Source organism: Centruroides vittatus, unplaced genomic scaffold (assembly GCF_030686945.1).
Source record: "Centruroides vittatus isolate TY-2023 unplaced genomic scaffold, ASM3068694v2 scaffold_3315, whole genome shotgun sequence".
Taxonomy (NCBI): domain Eukaryota; kingdom Metazoa; phylum Arthropoda; class Arachnida; order Scorpiones; family Buthidae; genus Centruroides; species Centruroides vittatus.
In genome coordinates, this window is record NW_027122703.1 from 2109854 (window position 1) to 2130725 (window position 20872).

At 32.1% G+C, this 20872-nt stretch overlaps 1 protein-coding gene, 2 long non-coding RNA genes and 1 pseudogene across 5 annotated transcripts; 1 reads left to right on the top strand and 3 right to left on the bottom strand.

Moving 5' to 3' along the window:
• Window positions 1–298: 298 nt before the first annotated feature.
• LOC136988446 (uncharacterized) lies at window positions 299–914 on the bottom strand. Its single transcript, XR_010882764.1, has 3 exons — window positions 695–914; window positions 587–619; window positions 299–465 (listed from the first exon to the last, which is right to left on the bottom strand). It is a non-coding gene; the product is annotated as an uncharacterized lncRNA (long non-coding RNA).
• Window positions 915–1208: 294 nt separating this feature from the next.
• LOC136988445 (uncharacterized) lies at window positions 1209–5081 on the bottom strand. 2 transcript variants are annotated; one of them, XR_010882762.1, is made up of 5 exons: window positions 4956–5081; window positions 2782–2940; window positions 2474–2685; window positions 1416–1525; window positions 1209–1319 (listed from the first exon to the last, which is right to left on the bottom strand). It is a non-coding gene; the product is annotated as an uncharacterized lncRNA (long non-coding RNA). The 2 variants fall into 2 exon arrangements; XR_010882763.1 differs by having other exon boundaries at window positions 2770–2940.
• Window positions 5082–5689: 608 nt separating this feature from the next.
• LOC136988523 (MFS-type transporter SLC18B1-like) lies at window positions 5690–10947 on the top strand (annotated as a pseudogene).
• A 292-nt stretch (window positions 10948–11239) lies between these two features.
• On the bottom strand, window positions 11240–20589 carry LOC136988500 (uncharacterized protein CFAP97D2-like). Of its 2 annotated transcripts, XM_067286374.1 has the most exons (5): window positions 20532–20589; window positions 20223–20419; window positions 11834–12033; window positions 11425–11539; window positions 11240–11331 (listed from the first exon to the last, which is right to left on the bottom strand). In XM_067286374.1, exons 2-5 carry the CDS (start codon window positions 20310–20312, stop codon window positions 11272–11274), a joined length of 465 nt encoding a protein of 154 aa, XP_067142475.1. In that variant the 5' UTR covers window positions 20313–20419; window positions 20532–20589; the 3' UTR covers window positions 11240–11271. The 2 variants fall into 2 exon arrangements, with proteins under 2 accessions (XP_067142475.1, XP_067142474.1); XM_067286373.1 differs by lacking the exon at window positions 20532–20589 and having other exon boundaries at window positions 20223–20474.
• Window positions 20590–20872: the final 283 nt, after the last annotated feature.

Below are 20872 nucleotides of genomic sequence, written 5' to 3' on the forward strand. Positions count from 1 at the left end.
ACCGTTTTTAAATTTTAAATTCTACCTCAGCTTCCATTTATTTGCAGGAATTTCTACATACTTATGTTAGTAGCATTCTAATCTTTAATAATAAAATGTGGGTGCAAAATGTCTTTCACAAACGAAATCTGTTGATTTGTAAAGTATACCAAATAAATTGTGAGAACCGAGGGGGTTAAGCGGCGAGCTTGACCCCACTTATCGGCTTCCTTGTCAGGGGATGGCCTATGCCGTCAGCGAGTGGGAGGGTTGGTGAGGTCGGGATAAGGTGTCGGCCGTACTCAAGGATGACAACCAGTAAATGATAAAACGACACTTTTAATAAACACATAGGTAGAATTACAATTACAATGAATATAGAGTACAGTTCTAAGATACCAATATTAAACTATAACTACTGGTAAATACGACAAATTCTAATCGGCGTTCGACCGACCTGTCCATCCCGTTGAAGTCGGGTAAGATCTAAAAGAATCGAAGAGAGGAGAGAGAATAAAATATAAAATCGTATCATAAGATGGAGAAAGCGAAATTTTGTTTTGCTTTCTGATATCATCATCTTCACAATACCGATTTTTCAAATTACCTTGTTGTTAGCAGTAACATAATAATTATATGCCTATACAAATTTTAAAAAAATAAATGTAATCATATTTACTAATTTTTATATAATAATAATTAAAAATATATTTACCATGTTCATCCATATAAAATTTATAAGAGAACGCATCACATAGACAACAGTGACCGACAAAATTGGCATGGTATGGGCATGGCTTGCCAATTTTTCAGGATTTAGATACCCGCAACTTTTTAATGTCAAATGATGGAATTTTTATGTTATGTATTGCTTCGGTTAAGTTTAAAAAATTAAATTAAATTTGCCCTCCCTTGTAATAAATTAAATAAAATTTCATATACCTTACTATGACATTCCCAACATCCAAAATTATGTTTTTTTTTTTTTTTTAATATGATAAATACAGCCCGTGTAAGAAATTTCCAAAATAACAGATTTTTTATCTCGTGGTGATAGATTATTAAAAGTAATGAACTGATTATAAAAATCTATCTTTCTAAAATTGTTTGTATGTCTTGCTACAAACAGATTCTGGTACCATAAAATTCTCCTGTAATAAGTATTAAAATAGTTTATAATAAATATCATTTTTCTTTGTATATGTCTATATTTAATTGAGAGATTTTAATATAAATTAGATTTCAACTCTCCGAAATACCCTAATGGCGTGTTTTTTTTTTTCTATCCGTCCACCTTTAGATAAAAATAATTCGTTATACGTATCTAGTAGAATCGCATTCTGTAATTTTATATAAATAAAAACTAGGATTAGTATTATTTTATATTTAATAAGAAAATAACGAAAAGATTTCATACATAAATATTTTTTACTGACCATATAGAATGTTCATTGATATACCAAACGTATTGTCTTCCTATTTTTGATATTATGTCACGATTATATTCAATTATTTCATCCATTTTATCAAATTGTTAATGTGAAATCTATAAAAATATAATTTTTAAAATTTAGTTACTATAATGAAATGAAAGTAAAAGATATATTACAAGAATTTAACTGAAATTATACGGTAGCAATAATGATAAGCGGCCGTCCATAAATTACGTAAGGGCGATTTCGGCCATTCTAGACCCCCACCCACCTCTGTGTAAGAAACCGTAATATTTTCTTTGATCCCCCTCCCCTTTCCTATCTTACGTAATATTTAGGCATAATTTTAAAAAAAAGATTTTAACAAAACAAATTTTTTTACGAAACCCTAAAAATCTTAGGCCCAAAATATATAATTATTAATTAGTTAATTAATATGTACTATTATTTATAAAGACTTTATGTGAACAAATTTAAAAATATAAAAATTTAATGAATTCGAACTAACAATTTATTTTAAGAACTTTATTTTTTAATTATCAACAATCTCTTTGTTATTATTATCATTAATCAACGTCATAATATTCATTTTTATATTAATCTTAATTTTCACAAAAGGACGCAAAAAACTTTGACAGATCGACTAGCTACTACACGTGTAAACAGAAACGTCATACAAAACAAAACAAGAGAGAGAAACCACCACACTGCCTTTCTCCCATGATAAAAAATGTGTAGAGCGTGAGTCTGCTAGCGTTATTATTCTATCACGTCACACGAGATGGCATTGGTACAACGAGCGTTCTTAATAGAAACCGACAAATTGAAGCCAAATTCAAAACTCCATCACTCAACGAGATCAAAAAATAAAAATAAGAATATTACGTAAGACGAGATCTATTACCTCCCTACCCCTGAGTAAGAAATCCTTGACCCCCACCCACCCCAAAATACCTTACGTAATTTATGGACGACCCCTAATAATAATATTATTTTGTAATATATCTAAAATGATTTAGTACCGTCATTAGTTTGTCATAGTTCTTATAAGGTTTATTTACCTCCTCTTGTAATAATATGTCATCAATATTGGATCCGAACTCTTTTAGAAATCTCTGTTTGTTAAATTTTCCTCTTAATTCCATCTTTTGGTTCGGGTAAAATCTAGGCATCTTCATTATATTTACTTTAACTGGATTCCCTCTTAGTGTTAGTTGCAACGGAAAATGGTCAGACATGTCCGTGTTTAATACTTCCATCGATAGACATTGATCTAGAACGGGTTGAGAACATATAATGTAGTCAATTATAGATTTACCCGTATGTGAAATAAAAGTAAATTCAGAAAGAAAATCACCTTTAACCGTACCGTTTAATATAACTAAATCGTTATCTCCAGTGAAGTCCAACAAGGTTTTAGCGTCTATATTCACAGTTTTGTCCTTACACCTTCCATTAATTATGGTATCATTTCTTCCTTTGTATTTTAGGCCCATTATTTCACCAATTCGGATGTTAAAGTCTCCACCTATTAACCAGTAATTTATAATATTAGACCATGGATCAATAATCTTTTGTAATTCTTGTAAACTAAACCTCTTAACCACCGGAGGAGAGAGATAGACAAGCGCAATACCGATACGCGATTCTTCCCAAATTGATTGAAATTTCTAATCGATATCCATAATAGTAAATATAAATTTATTGGTTGTATAACACTGTAACAACTCGCCGAATTGTTTCTTGACCAGTAGCATGAGACCACCAGTACGTAAATATTTTCTTATCTTGAATATAATAATCGTCTCTGATAATTAATCTATTTCCTGTTAATTTCTCTTGTTTAATTATGATCCGTAATTTTTTCCGTCTTAATCTGGATTTTTTGCATAAATCGGTTGTAAAAATTACTTTTTCCTTCCCTTCACTTTTAGCTATCACTTTTCATTTTCAAAATTCTTTCAAAATCAAATTTCTATTGTACACCGAATCTAATACAATCTTCACAATAGGGTTATTATCATAATTATTAAGTCTGGTTAAGCTCTCTATACAGCTGTTTTCAATTCTCAAATCCTCTCTAATAAACTGGTTGATTTCATTAATATAAATTAATATAATTGTTAGAGGTGAAAGGAAAATTTATAACTATGATATATTTTTTTGTTTTCTCGTTTATTAATTTATCTAGCTCGAATTCAAACATGCCTTTTAAATGGCTGTTGTTCTCGACTAATACGTCTATTTCTTCTATTTTTTTGTGACAATTTTATCAGTTTTTTTCTGTAAATGTTTATTTTCTTCCTTCACTATTTTAGGTACTTCCTTAATCCCTTGAATTTCTTTATTAAGCTGTGAAAAATTATTTTGTATTAATCCATATATTGATTTTAGTGAGTATGGTGAATCTTCTTGTACCAGAGATTCCTTATTGTTTGATAATTTAAAATATTCAGGTATTTTCGTAACTTCTGGTTTCGAGACCCTCTCCATCACAATCCTCTTCTAACTGAAAGAATTCCTCTTCCAATAACTCCTATTTGTTGGATATTACAAATCAGGGCTGACTACGCGTAGCATCGACATACGAGCAGTGTACGATATTCCAATTTTCCCCACTTGTTTGAAGATGACTGAAGATGGATTTGTCGGATTTTGAAATTTAACTCCACAAGTGCGGTTGCAGCATAATTCCTACGTTTATTCGGTGCACATTCTGTTAGAAAACAATGTGCTTTGCATGCTTTTATGACAACTACCATCCAACAATATATTAGTGTAAAAACTTTTCCAGAGAAAATTTCGGAAAATGAGAACTATATATAATAATTCGATATTTTTCTAATCACATGTTAATTCGTAAATCGTCATAGTTTATAATGAGAAATATAAAATAATAGAATTACAAACGAAAGAAAACAAAATCTTTCGGTGAGCGCGAACACAACTGCTCGTCGAAATCCATAAAACACTTTTCTCAGCCTCTCCTTGTAAATTAAATCATGGTTTATTTCGAACGTATTTTATTGCGTTTTCTACTGGAAAAAAAACTGTCTGTAAATAATAAAATTTTACAGTTTGCCTTTAAAAAAATGAGTGAGCGAGCGAGCGTAAGTATCACAAGTGATGAAATTCCACAGTACAAACAGCCACCTAAGGAAGGTTTATGTGATATAATTAAAGAGACCTCACGCAAATGTGGGATCGCAACTGGGGGTAGGGAATAACTTTATGATATCCATATCACTTGATCGATAAACTCGTCGTTAATCGACAAGCTCTTGTTTGTCATATCTAAATGGCTTCCGTATAAAGTTAGTGTTATACAAGAGTCGGTAAAACCCCTGTAAGTGGTTTTCCTGACACCAGTTAACCAAATCCTTTTTTTAGCGGGTTAACGCGCTATTAATCGTCTCGCGGAATAACGAGTGGGAAGGATCGCAAGTCGGAAGGGGAAGGTCGGTGGCTGTGTCAAGAAATAATCCATATCTAAATCTAACACGCGAGAGAGAGCTTACATAATTATCCCGTAGTTCATACTACCTTAACAATTTTTGCAGATTCGATGTCTTGTATGTCTTCTATTCAGAGTTCATAGAATTCTTCTATAGGCACAGTTATATAAGTCTTGGATCTTCTACTTAAAATATGGAGGAACCTGTTATCGCATATTCTTCCCTTGGATATTGGAGGTTGTCTCTTCGATTTTGGCGCGATGTTTAATAATATTTTCGGGTTGCGACCAATCAAAATAAGTAAATGTTCTCACGTGAAAGGATATATGGGGTCAAACTTCGGGGGTAGAATTCTTACATTTGACGTCGACTGGACTGTGAGATAACAGCTTAGAAAAGGAAATCAACTTCCGTTAAACCGGAAAGTAACTAAATGTCTTTCCTTTTTCCGTTGAAAATAATTGAAGGTTTAAATACGGTTTCGGACCCATTTCTTAACGTGATTTAACATTATTTAGTTAACTGACGAAGTAACAAATTACATCAAGTCTTCTTTCAGCCCTTTACAAAAGTTAGCACTTTCGTTTCCATAATTTCAAGAATAAGTGGTTTCTCCTTTAAGGAAGTTTCTTTCAACGGAACATCCGTTGATTTTAGAGAAAATGTTCTCCAACATAAAAATAAATTTAATATTAGAATTATTTTAAAAATCGAGGGCTTGTTTTCACATCTAGTTTACTCGTTTTTAAGAGAAAAAGGGGTGGGTGATCTTCACACAAACAATTGTTTTTGTTAATTGCATTCGGATATTACAATTTTATCATGGCGGCTTGTTACGCTTTACTAGCTCCTTTCTTTCCCAAAGAAGTAAGTATTTATTTAATTTTCATCATTCTGACGAATTGTTCTACATAACAGAAATTACAACTGTACTATTTTCAAGCTGAGAATAAAGGCGCATCCCCTACTATTTACGGGCTGATCATGGGTTTTTATCAAGTTATTGTATTTATCGTTTCGCTTATTTGTGGAAAAATGGTAAGAATATATTTTAAAATGTAATACCGTTAATGGTAATATAGAAAATTTTAAAAATTCTCTTATATTATATTCAAGTTAAAAGTCTAAAGTCACAAAGTGTTGATTTATGTGTATGGTGATAAGACGTTCGATCTTAATTTAAAGATAAATAAACAACAACTAACCCGTTACATATAAAGACCAACAACTGCCGAATTATCGGGCTAGCAAATGGCTATAGAAATAATAATTTTAAGTTAATTTGATACTAGAGTTAGGCGTTAGGCGCCATCTCTTGCTAAATTTAATAATTAGAGAAAATAAATTATAAATTTATTTAAATTATTTAATTAAAATATCTAATCATATTTTAAAATTGTCTAAAATTATTGTTTTATTCATTTGGTTTCTTTTAAAAACTAGTATATTCTTTTTTCTAAAGTAACAAAGTGTTGACTTTATTCGTATCGTGATAAGAAACTCGATCTTGATTTAAAGATTTATTTCTATGTATTATTGGATATAAGGAATATAATACACAAATAGAATCAATAAGAGAGTCATATAAGATGGAATATATCAAAAATATATTTACGAATTACAATATATTTTATTTCAGACTTCACACATAACACCTAATTTATTAGCTTATGGAGGGATATTCTTATCTGGTTATGCTAATGTTTTGTTTGGGTACGTATTTAATAATTTTACTGTAATGTAATTTATACTGTGTAAAATAATCAAATGATGCATATTTTACACAGAATTCTAGAGTGGTCGCCTCCCGGTAAGACATTTATAACCTTAGCATTCCTCATTCGAACGTTTGATGCCATGGGATGGAGTTTATATTTTACTGCCAGTTATACAATTGTTGCTATGAATTTCTCAGATAAAAGAGCCGTCATTTTGGTAAATATTTAATCTATTATTCTTCTTATAATCCTCATAAACGCCATCTTTAAAAGAAAGATTTGTTTCGATTTTTAGTCTCTTCTAGAAACAATATTTGGTTTTGGCATGATCGTTGGCCCCACTATTGGAAGTGCTTTGTACTAGGTAAATCATTAATAAATTTGCATAATGACAAAAAAACCGGTTGTTTTACAAATTTCTTTAATTCTAGATTGGCGGATACGCTACGCCCTTTATGGCTTCAGGATGTTTACTTTTAATAGGCTCTTTCGTGTCTTTTTTAATCATTCCTTCGAGCGGTACGTTAAAACAAAATTATAATTTAATTTTTTAATTATAAAATATTTATTTAAAATTTATAAAAAACTTTTATGAAAGGTCAGACTTCAAGATCTGCTCTTTCAGAATAGTCTAAATTAATTTATTTATTTCTAATTATTAAATTTAATACAAGACAACAGATTAATGGCCTGTCTTTAGTCCAAATTACTTAAACATGGCTCATTAATAATGCAGATATTAAGTCCAGTAATTAATCCAGCTAAACATCATTTGATTATTAATATTTTTTCGATAAAATCAAAAATATTCGAATTGCTTTAGAAGCTGGACCATTTCAGGAGCTTGTGTTTGACTTCAAAAATTTTTTTTCCAAAAAATTCTTTCTCGTATAAACTTTTTCAATTTCATTTATCACAGGCCACAATTTCTTCATTGTAATTTTTGTAGGCGTTTATGCATCTCAAGTATTTCCAAGAAAATCTCTCCTAAATTTATAAAGTACTTTGTCTTGTGACTTATTCATTTAAAACACTTCCAATTATAAAAATTGAAAATCTCTACCCAAGCGTAAAATTGCAAATTGTAAATCTTGCTATTATTTAAGTGTTAGACATTTCACGTGTCTAACACTTAAATAAAAGCAAGATTCCCACGGAAAGATTTCTAGGAGACACTCCTTGGCAGATCTCCCTCGTATTGTGCTGCCTTATCCTATCAAACATCTCATAACTATTAAAGTAACTATTAACTGTTTCACAATAATATGGCCGATAGATAAGAAAATGAAATTTCATATATTATGTTTTATTTCTGTTAAAACTTACTTACGAAAAACATTGCCAAGTTTGACGTTGGTTTTTGAAAATTTTTGAAAGAAGCCATTTTGAAAATTCTAACTCATTTTATCTTGGCTTTTAGATGCCAGGCTCCTATTTTAATTGGCATCTAAAAGCCAAAATAAAAAGAGTAAAAAAAAAGCTTTTTTTTTATGTTGACATCCGCAATTTTCAAAATGGCTTCTTTCGGAATTAATTTTTATGATAAAATTTTACGTAGCGTGATCTCTTCTATTTGAATTTGTTTAGTATAATATGAATAACCATTAGTTTCTAAAATAAAAGTACCTTATTAATTTAATTATAAATTGAATTTATTTTAAATAAGATGCATTGCCACCCGAAAATCCAGGAAATTTAAAGAAACTTCTAAAAAGTCCAGCATATATAATTGATTTAGCGTGTTGTGTCAGCTGTTTTTTTGCTCTCGGATTTAACGATGCAACGTTAGAACCTCATCTAAGAGAAGTGTGTTTTAAATAAATTCACATAAATTTAGTTTTTTTAAGTGTAATATTTAAATGAATAATGTATTTCAGTTTGGTTTATCGCCGGTATTTTTAGGAACGATTTTTATTGTTATAGGAGCTATCTACGCTCTTGGCTCGCCAATTTGGGGTTTCTTATGCGATAAATTGGTAAATTGCACGTATAATTTATTTTACTTAAAATATACACGAAGATATATAACGTAAAAATAAAATAATTTCAGCATGGTAGATACACGCAGATTTTATGCACAGTTGGTATATTTTTCTCCCTGACAGGATTCTTGTTCGTCGGACCGGTTCCATTCATACCAATACCGACGTAAGTTTTAATTTTAAAACGTTATTTAATGGAGAAAATAATTGTTTAAGCGTGACTCAAAAGTCATTTAACCCTGGTTTTGCATGAAATTCTGCAATTTGTGAAAGACAAATTGCGGATTTTGTATTGGTTAACTTAGTTAATTGGTTAACATTATGGCTCGTCATCGTTGCTCAAGCGTTTGTGGGACTAGGAATGGGAGGAAAATTAATCTGTTCTTTTATTGATGCCATGGCAGAAGCAATGTAAGTTATTACAATTATTAAATATAAATTATATTTTTTAAACAAAATTATACTTCTTATCTATGCACGCTTTATTAAGAATTGCAATTTTTATTTTATTTACGGACGGTTTTAATGTTTTACTTGTATGAAATAGTTTAACTTTTGACGTGAGCCACGTAGACTTTTGAAAACAAGCTTTTTATAGTGACTTGCATGATTTTCCATATTGTACATACATCCTGCGATGGATCTCAATAGTACTTTCACGTGTAAAAAATAAAATAGCAGCATGCTGTTCGACTCTGGTACAGTTGGATACGGGCGACGCCATTTTGAGTCACACTGTTTACGTGGCGGATTCAAATGCCACTTGGCAAGGAGGAGTGTTGACACATGACTGCGTTACTGTATAGTCTTTCAGTATTATTACTGTCAACCTTGTAGCCTACGTTATTTTTGTCAACAGCGCTACTAACCTTATTTACTAAAATTGCCTGGTATTTGCAAGAAAGTTTGAAATCTGTGGACGTTTTTTTTTTTTTTTTTTTTGATAATCAATGCAAAACGGCGAAACAATAATTTCGTTTAATCTTAAACGTTTACTTAAATTTTTTAATACGCAGAATGAGTAAACTCTATAACCCGATTTACGACATTTTTTCTGGAATCAGTTATGTCGTAAAAGCGGGGTCTACTGCGTATTTATTGCTAGCTTGAAATTTGAAAAATACAGATTAACATATTTTAACAAATTTATGTAAAAAATAAACAGGAAATATTCTAAATTTGTAAATTTTCTGTTTATTTTTCACACATTCTCTCTCCTCAGCTAATTCCGTAATGTTTCCTGTATTGTTTTTAGAATTTTTCGTGTACCTACATATCAATCTTCATTAAATTAGAATATCGAGGTATTGCTAATATATTGTTCCTATTATCAAAAGAGTAATACGTAAGGTGACTCGAAAGTTGGTAAACTGAAATATATTTGTATTACTTTAAAAACAGTTAAAACCGGTTTGAAACAGATACATTTTATTAATAATATACGTTACACCAGTTTAAGTGTGTTTGAAATATCCTCATTATACCGCCATATTAGATTCTCGGCTAGATCCATGGTGGTGCAACGTAAAGGAGTGGAATGCCATCTCTTGTTTAGTTCATTCTATTTTAATTGATTTTATTTATTCGCAATTGAATTTATTGACTATAAAATGACAATAGAAGGTAAATGTTACGAATAATTAAAAACTGCATTTTAATTTTTGCAATATTATTTATGCAGCCGTATAGGATTGCCAGATGATGCATCTACTTATGGCATAGTTTTTGGAACAATCATATCCGCTTGTTCACTCGGGTAAACTATTTTAAATTTGTTAAGATAAACAAATTTATTGTGACATCTCACTCACTAATTAATTCTTTATTGTTATTATTATAGTTCTTTCATCGGCCCATCTTTAGGTGGGTTCTTATTAGATCGCGTTGGTTATAAACAAGGTACATTATATGTGGCGAGTGCAGAATTTATAACTGTAAGTTTACTATTATTTATATAAAAAAAGTAAATGCAAACTTCGATACAGCGCTCTCCTTCAATCTCAAACTTATATATAGACTTCGTTACTTTCACGGCCATATGAATGCATGGGTATATCCGGCTATGGCGGAAAGTCTCACCTTCTTAGGAACTTCACCACACTGATCATTACTAATATTTTGTTCTATATCTGTATAATGTCTCTAAAGAAATTTGTAGACCTCAAAAGTGTGTTGACGCTGCCCTGATTATTTAGTTTGACACACTTCATCTTAACACCATTAACGAACAAGTGCTAGCGCTAAATCGAAGTTTGGCTACAAATTTAGGAGTTACATCGATTGTTTTTTTCAAATGATAAATATAATTAATTTTTAGGGAATAATTGTTGGAACTTTCGCGATATGGTTTAAATTTCGGCGGATGAAAAGGCTCTTCTAATAAATTAATGAATGTAATATACCACATATTAGTATGGAGTGTTTCCCATACTTCATCTTAACGCCATTGACGATCAAGTGCTAGTGCTAAATCTGAACTTTACGATCACCCTGTATATATATGTATACGTATACTATAATGTATAAACTTCGAAGTGAAATAATTTATTATCAAAATCTGAGTAAATTAGCTCCAAAATTTTTTAAAAAGCAATAGATTATCGTAGACAAAGTTTTCGAATGACCTAAGCAGTATAATTTAATGCACTATAAGTGCAACTAAAAAGTTCAAGTAGAGAAATACTGAATGTAAGTAGTACATTCTTTAATTTTCCTCCTGAGATTTTTGAGACTTGATATCGCTCGAATTACTTTTTATAAGTGTCTGTAAAGTATAAGAAAATCATTTTGATTTCTTAATAATAAAAGTTTAAATCGTTTTAAATTATTATTTTAAAAAAGAAGTAAATTATTATACTTTCTGAAGTTGTTGAAAAACTTGGTTATACGAATGATGAGATATTCGAAGTAATAGTCTTTGATTTTCCTTTTCGATTCTCTCTTTCTCTTTTTTTCTTTTCGTTTCATTTAAACTGTAAACAAGAACAGAATTAAGCGTCAAAATTTCTAAATTTCTTTCTAACTAGAGATTATTATAATGAATTTTACTGCCTTCAGAATGACTTAGGCAGTAAAACTTCACTCTAAGGGATCCAGGTTTCGAGTTTACTGGAATTTTCATAAATTTTTATATGTTTGACTTGAATACCTGATGTATTCAAGTCAAACCGTTCCTCATTCCTTGGACTTGACCACATCCATGATGTAACCAAGAATAAAGATCATCTTAATGTTATCAGGGGAAGAGATTAAGCAAAAAATCTTACCTTTTTACAACGTATTTGTTCTTACAATCGACTCTTCCTCCATTTTTCATAATGGTAGCCATTTGATTAAGTAATCTAGAATTTTCTTTTTCTATATTTTGATTCCTTTCTTCTTGTAATTTTAGATTTCTCAGTTTAACATGAATATGAAAATAATCGGATGGGGCCCTCGTGTCCACCACGGGTTGTGCGTTATGCAACTAAAATAATATCAAATAAAGGTAGTTAAACCTCGATTTTTTATAATTATTTATTTATACAAAAATTTAGTTATTGTTTCTGCGAGTTAATGTCTTTTTTTAAACATTTTAATCTTTCGAACTTTTTATATATAGAAATCTAATACGATGGGTGATCGGTTAACGAACACCAAACTTCGTTATTTGGACAACAAACAATTCAGATAAAACTCTTTTGCGAAAGTGTTCGCTATATTCGGACAACGAACACATGTTCGGATAACGAACATTTCAGAAAACAAACAGAAAAAGAAGCGACATAAAATCGTGAATACCGATTGCTGTTCCCTTGTCTTTAGGTGACAGTTCGAAACATTTCGGACGTAACGTTTTAATACCAAATTTCGAATTTAATCTGGACTATGCATTTAAATAATTTTTGTGCGCTAGTTGATTTTTGTTCTCTGAATTTTTGTACGTGCTTTTCTGAACTTTTTATTTAAAAAAGAAACTGATAATATTATGGAGCCTAAAAAAGAGTGTCAAGAACTATGCTCACCCTAAAAACCAAGAGAGAGATAATAGCCAAAGTAGCGGGTGGGCACAAGATGTCTGATGTTGCTAGGCAGTATGGCTTGAATAGGTCTACAGTAGGCACAATCTTAGCTATGAAACATATATCAAGAAGTTTCAAGCAGCTAAAAGAGTAATGAAAATCATATCTGAGAAATAAAGAGCATTGAAAAGCTCATAATGGAACCTGAAACTGATGTGACGACAGAAGAACTCCAATATTCTTAAATGAAAAACACCCAGAAACTCAGCGAGATGTGTTTTCTTTTGAAAAAGAGGAAGACGAAAGAGGACCAATGCCGACATCTGCTATTAAAGATGTTTTGAAGAAGTGGAAGGATGTCAGAACAATGGTCATAGAATGGCATCCAAACCAGGTTGAGATTAATAGGCTTAAGGATCTCTACAATTACAATGCTATTAATTACTTCCGAAAAATTTTGAAGAGAGAAGAGCAATCGACATTGAACAGATTCTTTAACCCTCACAAACCGAAAAAACATGACTAATAAAAATGCAAGACTGTGTATATATGTATTTTTATTATTACATATAAATAAATGTAGTAAGAAAATATATATTTTTATTTTTTGGAGTCTCCGAATGAATTAATTAAATTCCCATTAAAACCTATGGTAAATCGATAATCGGTTAACGAACAATTCGGATAGCGAACAAAGTCTTCGCATTATGTTCGTTAACCGATCACCACTGTATATTTATTTACTTATTTATTTTTATACTTGGAGCACGAATTTTGTATTATCTTTCGAAGATTTTAATGCTTCTAGAAGCAGCAATGCGTCTAGAATTGGGTAATGAAAAAGCAAATTTTATTTTTATTCACATTTATAAAATAAAACCTGACTTTCAGACTTATTATATAATAAACATGAAGCAAATATGCCATTCCGATGTCTAAAAACGAATTTTAAATCAAAATCCCAAAGCCTTTTTTTGTTCCTCGCTCATGCTATTCCTTAAATCTTGTTATCAGTGATGCATCAGCAACTTCTGGAGAAATCATTAATATTTTTTCACTGGTGCAAGAATTGTTGTTTTTTTCCAGTTTCACTAACAGATGATGTATTTTTTTAAATATAGCCTGAAAATGTGTAAGTGATACGAAATGGGAACGTTACATTGATGCATTAAAACCATCAAGATATAATTTAGGAGAAGTACAGTAGAGACTCGTTAATCGGAACCCCGGTAATCGGAATCGCCGGTAATCGGAACGATTTTCAGTCGACTGTGTCGTGCTGAATCGAACGTTATTGATACTAAATTTACTTCTAAAGTATAATTTTCATGTTTTTATATTCTTCAATATATTTATTTTGTTTGTACAAAATGCAGAAATAATTTTTAACGATACGATAGCCTCGATTATTATTATAAAAATTTTCGTTAGGCTTAAAATCGACAAAAATTCAACACGAAGCGACACCGCAACGGAGAAAAATTTGAACATCGGACAGGTTAATATATTTATTCGTACATAATCGGTAATCGGAACAAATCACTAATCTGAACAACCCCAGTCCCCATTGATTCCGATTTTCGGTTCTCTACTGTATATGATGCGCTAATAGAAATTGGTAGCTTGAATGCGAACAACAAAAAAAAAGGAACCAAGAAAAAGAAAAGAACAAAATAAAAATAACGCCCCAAAACAAAAATTAATGATCGGACATTGACTCCTTTACAGTGTTACCTAAAACTAACAGCATCAAAATTATTACAAAGTTCAAATATGATTTATGGGAATGCACCAGACTATCAAAAAGTGTTAGTTAATATTTAGAAGAATGTCGTCTCAATGAATTGCGGCAAATGTTCTGATGTGCCAAAGAAATAGCTATTGCCATGGCAATAGTTCCTTGGCAATAGCTGTATCTTTTCCATCGTAAACCTTTTTACGCCCAATACTTGGGCGTAAAAAGGTTTACGATGGAAAAGATATAACAATTCTCGATTCCTTCATAAACTTTGAAGTAAGCTTTTAATTATTTAGTGGATATTTGTATAAATTCTAAAAAGAAAAATTTTCCCAATTGGAAAATAACAAAAAATATTTCAGATTTTATACGATATTCCACTGCTAGCCGATGAAGATTCTGAAGTTATTTTTTAAAAATTGTCAGGATCATACCGATCGATAGTTGATAACAATTCTGATATAGAGCCATTCAATTTATTCATTCAATTGTTAGAAATATTTTTAAAAAGTCAATGTCATCAACAAAAGTTTTAAATTATATTGACAAAAATAAATTTAATTGAAAATTTTCCAAATGTTTCTATATTGTTGAAAATTCTTTTAATCCACCCCGTGTCCATTATTAGTGGAGAACGATGTTTCTCAAATTAAAATACATTAAAAATTATTTACGGCCAACAACGGAAGAGGAAAGGTCGACATAACTAGCTGTATTATCGGCGGAACAGAAGAGTTTGACGATATTAGAAGTCGATTTACTTAAGCTAATAGCGAGATTGAGGCCGAAGTTTTAAACGCGAAAACGTGTACGTCGGACGTTAAGCGCCAGTTTCCTGTAAGCCTAGAAGTTTGACAATGGCGTTTGGAAAGTCAGTGGAATCGTGCTCGACATTCCAAACGCCATTGTCGAACTTCTAGGCTTACAGGAAAGCGGCACTGAACGTCCGACGTACACGTTTTCGCGTTTAAAACTTTGGCTTCAACCTCGCTAATGTTTCGCACAAAAAATATTTACGAAAAATTTTATTTCATTTCTACTGCCACGTATCTATAAAAAGCTGTTATTGACTTTCCTTTGTCCGTATCATCCCAGCAACTGCAAGAAAGGCGGCATAAACTTGGCTTGCCTCAAGCGGCAATGCTTGGCGCGCCGGCCCTAAGTTGAAGTCACAATATGAGCTTTAACACCATCCTATTGAACACAAGAAGTCATCTTCGGGAACCAATCGGTCAAGAAACGGAATGAAGATGCCGTTTAACAGTCTCTGCTGGTCAACCGCCTTTAGTAGTTAGGATCATGATAGAATTCTATAAAACGGATATAATTTAGGTGAAAAACGTTATCTCAAAGCAAAAACCGAAATTCGTGATGTCGAGTGCTAATATTCTCTTCTTTTAATTACTCGAAAAGTAATACTAGCCTTACACCTAAAGCTGCCGTGTTCTTTTTTACTTTCGTTACGTTCTTAATAGCAGTTCGGGAGTGATGATGAGAGAAGTTTACTTATCCAGCGAGGCTATCGGAACGATGATCACGTGTGATAAGTAAACGAAACGTATATCACAGAATATCATTTTCATAGTTGACTAAACGCCAATCACGTGATTTTTGTTGCGTTCATTAGCTTAATGTTGCAACTCAAAATACGTCCCCAGTGCCCCTTTGTACAACTCTTTATTCGGGTGTTTTTCTAACAAAAGCCTCTGTTCTGCGGTTTTCGAATGGCCAATTGTCAAACGGTTTCGGGTGAAAGATCGACAGGTCAAGGTCAAGATTTTTGACCGAAAGAATCAGACGGACTAATCAATCGTACTGATGGTTCTCGAATTAATGACTCGACTGGGTGCAGCTATGTGATTTACGTTGAAAACACCGAGACCTATCATCAAATCCACAAACTCAGTAATGATTGCACAGTGTTTCAAGCTGAACTGTCCGCAATAAAGATGGCTATCGATCACATGAAAGAATTGTTGCAATTCTGTTCATCTCTATTCATACTGACTCCCTCTCAGCCTACAACACTATTATGAACAATAAACTCCATTCTCTTGCTCAACGTATTCATAATTCCATACGGAATTCTACAAACAAATTCAACATCTCTTGGGTAAGAGCCCACCAGGAGATGGTGGGCAATGAGAGGGCAGACCACCTAGAGAAAGAGGCTGCCATGAATGAATCACTTCCTATCTCATATAGTAAGATCAGTCAGTGCACACTTCGCGGGATGCTGTGGGAGGATACATTACAACTGTGGCAGAATACTTGGGATCAACAAAACCACCATCTTACGTACCAATTCATCCCAGACCTGAAGAATTTCATTAGTAACAAGTGGTATACCCCTGACTACTGCATGACACAAATCTTGACGAATCATGGCAAATTCGCGAGCTACCTCGCGAGATTTACTGGCAAGACTTGCAACATGTGCCCAACTTGCTTCACGGAAGATGGTTCCACCCATTACCTCTTCTACTGTATGATACTCGATCGTGAAAGCCTACAACTACAACTCCTGCTCGAGGAACAGGGGATTGCTTGGCCATGTGCCCCATCTGATATTTGGCTTACTAAAGAAATCTACCAGGCTTTCAAAAACCTAGCAAGACAAATAAATTATGTCACGCATAGCAATATCTTCAATTAATATCAGCACCACTCTGCTTGGCATTGGGTTGTATTGTGACCGTTTACTACAACCACGTTTTGGGAATCATTTATAGATGCATACTTCCAGGTTACACCTCACCACTAATCTTATTGTGAGGGCTGGCTTTTTGGACAACCATGAACATACTTTGCAACAGACGACAAGCCAGCCGTGTATTTCAACAACTATTGAAAATCCTCCACGCGCAAAATATGTCGCGTAGTGACCTCCCTATGCTTTGGGACACTTGTAGACATCCTGTTCTTCTCTTCACGCGCAAAGTTGTCGCGTGTTGAAACTTTCTTACCATGTAAGTTCGCGTGGAGTCCACTCTTGTATATACCTACTCCTTTTCTTTATTGTATATTGTTTGTATATACTATTCATGTATTCTTTTTCCGGCAATGCTTGTTGCGGGGCCGGGAAAATGTACAGTACAATTCTGTACGAAATAAAATAAAAAAAATGACTGATAAATGACTGAACTAATCAATCGTTGAGCTGATATTGGCCAGCGATCAACCATTGCGTGGTCCTTACAAAACTAGAGTATTTTCGTATAATTGTGTACATATACACACAACTATACGAAAATAGTTTAGTTTTGTGAGGAACACGCGATGTTTGTACATATATTGTGTACATAGGCTACATACACAATTACCTGAATTATTTCATTAACTGAAGTAACTCTTAACGTATATTATTCGAATAATATACGTTACACCCGTTTGAGTGTATTTGAAATATCCTCATTATACCGCCATATTAAAATCTCGGTTGAATCCATGGTGGCGCAACGTAAAGGAGTGGAAATGCCATCTTGTTTAGTCCAAATTATGTAATAGCTGTAAAATTTAATATCCAAATGATTGCCCAATAGTAAAACTGGCTCTGTTAGTTTCATTATTAGTATATATTAAATAATATTTATAAAACTATGTTAATATTATTAATATATTTTTATAATTTAATTTTAATAATTTTTCTTGTGTCCATATTAAAAACTAAAACGTCACATTTGATTTTTCGAAATAACTTCCAGATAACTTTAAAAAGTAAATCTATTATCCATAAAGGTTATGCTTTTTTATTAAATTTTTATTAGAATATAACAGTAAAAATTGTTTTTGTTATAAAAATCTATACGTAATATTAATCAGCATTAAATATTAATAAACTACTTAACTATTAATGAGACATTAAATGCTTTCACTTATTAATTATTAATGTTAAAAATTAAATTTATTAAGTAGTTAAATTATAGATATAGGATAACTTATAATTAATAAGACAAATCACGGGCACGGGATAGTGCACGGAAAAAGGCCCTCTTACTGTTTTTTAAACTCTTTCCGCCTTGCGGGAACTAAGATGGCCTCTTTTAACAAGCCCATTATGGGTTCGGCCAGGCCCACAATAGGGTGGCCGGGGACCCGATATGTCCGGACGGACCACCCCCCGAAAAATTCCTGGGGATTTTTCGACCCGTTCGGATTCGATTCCGGGCCCTCCAGAGCGGTAGGCCACCACCTTGACCGCTCAGCCATCCGGCCGAAGGCCCTCTTATTCGTCAGTGGTTTATTTCGCAAATTGCTACATTATGAAAAGATGGCCATTGGATCAAAAAGTGGTATAATGACTTTTAACACGAACCGTTGGATCAAACCGAAAAATGACTTTTAACACAAACAGTTCTGCACTGTATAATCTCCAGACTGATTAAGAGCGTGCGATAATAAATTGGGAGCGCACGGCAGCATAAACTGCTGCAAAATGTGCAGCAATGTCCACAATGTTCGGATCGCAAATAACTTATCGAATTTTGCGAAAATACAAAACGTTCTGTAATCCAGTAAGTACCACTTTGGTCTTAAACTTCTACTGTAATTTTTCATTTAGAGCTTCAAAGTTCGACTAATTAAGACTCAGAGCAGTTTAGCTGAAGTGGCTGGTTCCTATTGACTTTTTTTTAATACAGGGTGGTTATAATTAAAGTTGCCCTACTCAGACCTGTCTAGAGTCCGTTCTCGTGGACGTATTTTGATGAAACTTGGTGTATATGTTATATGGACCATGGGGTAAAGGAAAATGGGGAAAAAATATTTAGTTTGAATTTTTACCACTAGGTGAAAAAATGGCGCATGAAGAACAAGAAACACAAAATGGAAATGCTGTAAGGTGTTTTGAACGTGTAGTTGATGCAAATGGATTGCACATTAAACAAATGTGAATAAAAACTTTTTGGGTGTTTCCATTTTGTGTTTCTTGTTCTTCATGTGCCATTTTTTCACCTAGTGGTAAAAATTCGAACTAAATATTTTTTTTGCATTTTCCTTTTCCCCATGGTCCATATAACATATGTACCAAGTTTCATCAAAATACGTCTACGAGAACGGGCTCTAGACAGGTCTGAATAGGGCAACTTTAATTATAACCACCCTGTATTATGCGTGAAAGAATATTCTAGGTATAATCGGTCACGAAACGTATAGATTGATCAATGTGCAAGAGATACGTAAGGGGTGGAAAAAAAGCTAGCACTTTTGAATGCTTTACTACTACTACTTTTATGTATTTTTTTATTATTACAGTTATTTATTTAAATTGTGAACTAAAATAACCTTAATAGTATATTAACTACTATACACGAAAGCTTACTATCTATTTAAATCTCTCTATATATGTGGACGTAGTACTTGGTTAATAAATTTAGTGTATACGTATTGTATATTCTGTATAGTGTAAGGATCTACATTATCACAAGTTAATTTATTTTACAATTCTACATATAGTTTATAAGATACAAAAGCCTATTATTGATGACCTATATTCGTCTTAATACGCTTTTATATTTTATAAAGAAATTATTAAATAGAGAAACAATGGCTAGCATTATTTGATATACAGAAAAAATTTTAGTATACTCTTGATATAGTGGTTTCCCGGTGTAGTTACCCGGTGTGGTTATCCGGGTTGGTTCCTGCTATTCTTTGCGTTGCTTATATAGTGAATGATTTAACTCTGTGCTTTGAAAGTTCTTATATCGAGACTGCACTATATAATGTCTATTATACTGTAAAGTACTGTATAGTGAACTAGAATATCACGTGTTTTAAATCTTAAATGATGATATAGGAAAATTTATACAACAATAATGCGTGACATTTAAGGGCAATCGATTCAAAAGTTAAAAAAGTAGTTAACACTTCCATGCATTATTTATAGCCGTTACTAACTATAAATGATCTAAATACCTTTTCTAGATGCCTGCGATATTTGTCTTCTTGCCATCTTTTCTGTAAAAATTTATTGGGAGAGGAAAAAGTGTTGTTGGGTTTTTGCATCGTTCCACGAAATGGTCATTCTGTAGATTTAGTAGCAATACACTCTACAGAATTTCATCGATCGATAAATAACGTGCAAGTACTACATCACAAGTAGCCAACCCGCACTAGAACAAAAAAGAATATTTGTATGCGTTTTATTTACAAAGGAATAGTTTACGCTAGTCTTTCAGGCTCTATATTCTTTCAAAAAAGAATAAATACTTGACGTATAATTACGTTTATTACAAAACAAAACAGACATATGTTCTATAATAATGCTTTCTACTGAAAGTTAAATTATATATTAAACACATATAAATGTCATTAATAAAAGAACAACATAAAATTGTTCCTTGCAGAATATAAAACAATAATCACTGTGCATTAAAGTATTCGATAGACTCGTTGTTATATTAACGAGAATTCCATACTGAAAAATCAATGAATGAACACATACAAATGTATTGATTTTATGCCAGAAACTTTAAGCACTATTATGTACTTCAAGAATATTTTATGTTCAATCTCAAAAATTATTTTAATTTTTTAATATAAAATCGCGAATATATCTATTTTAA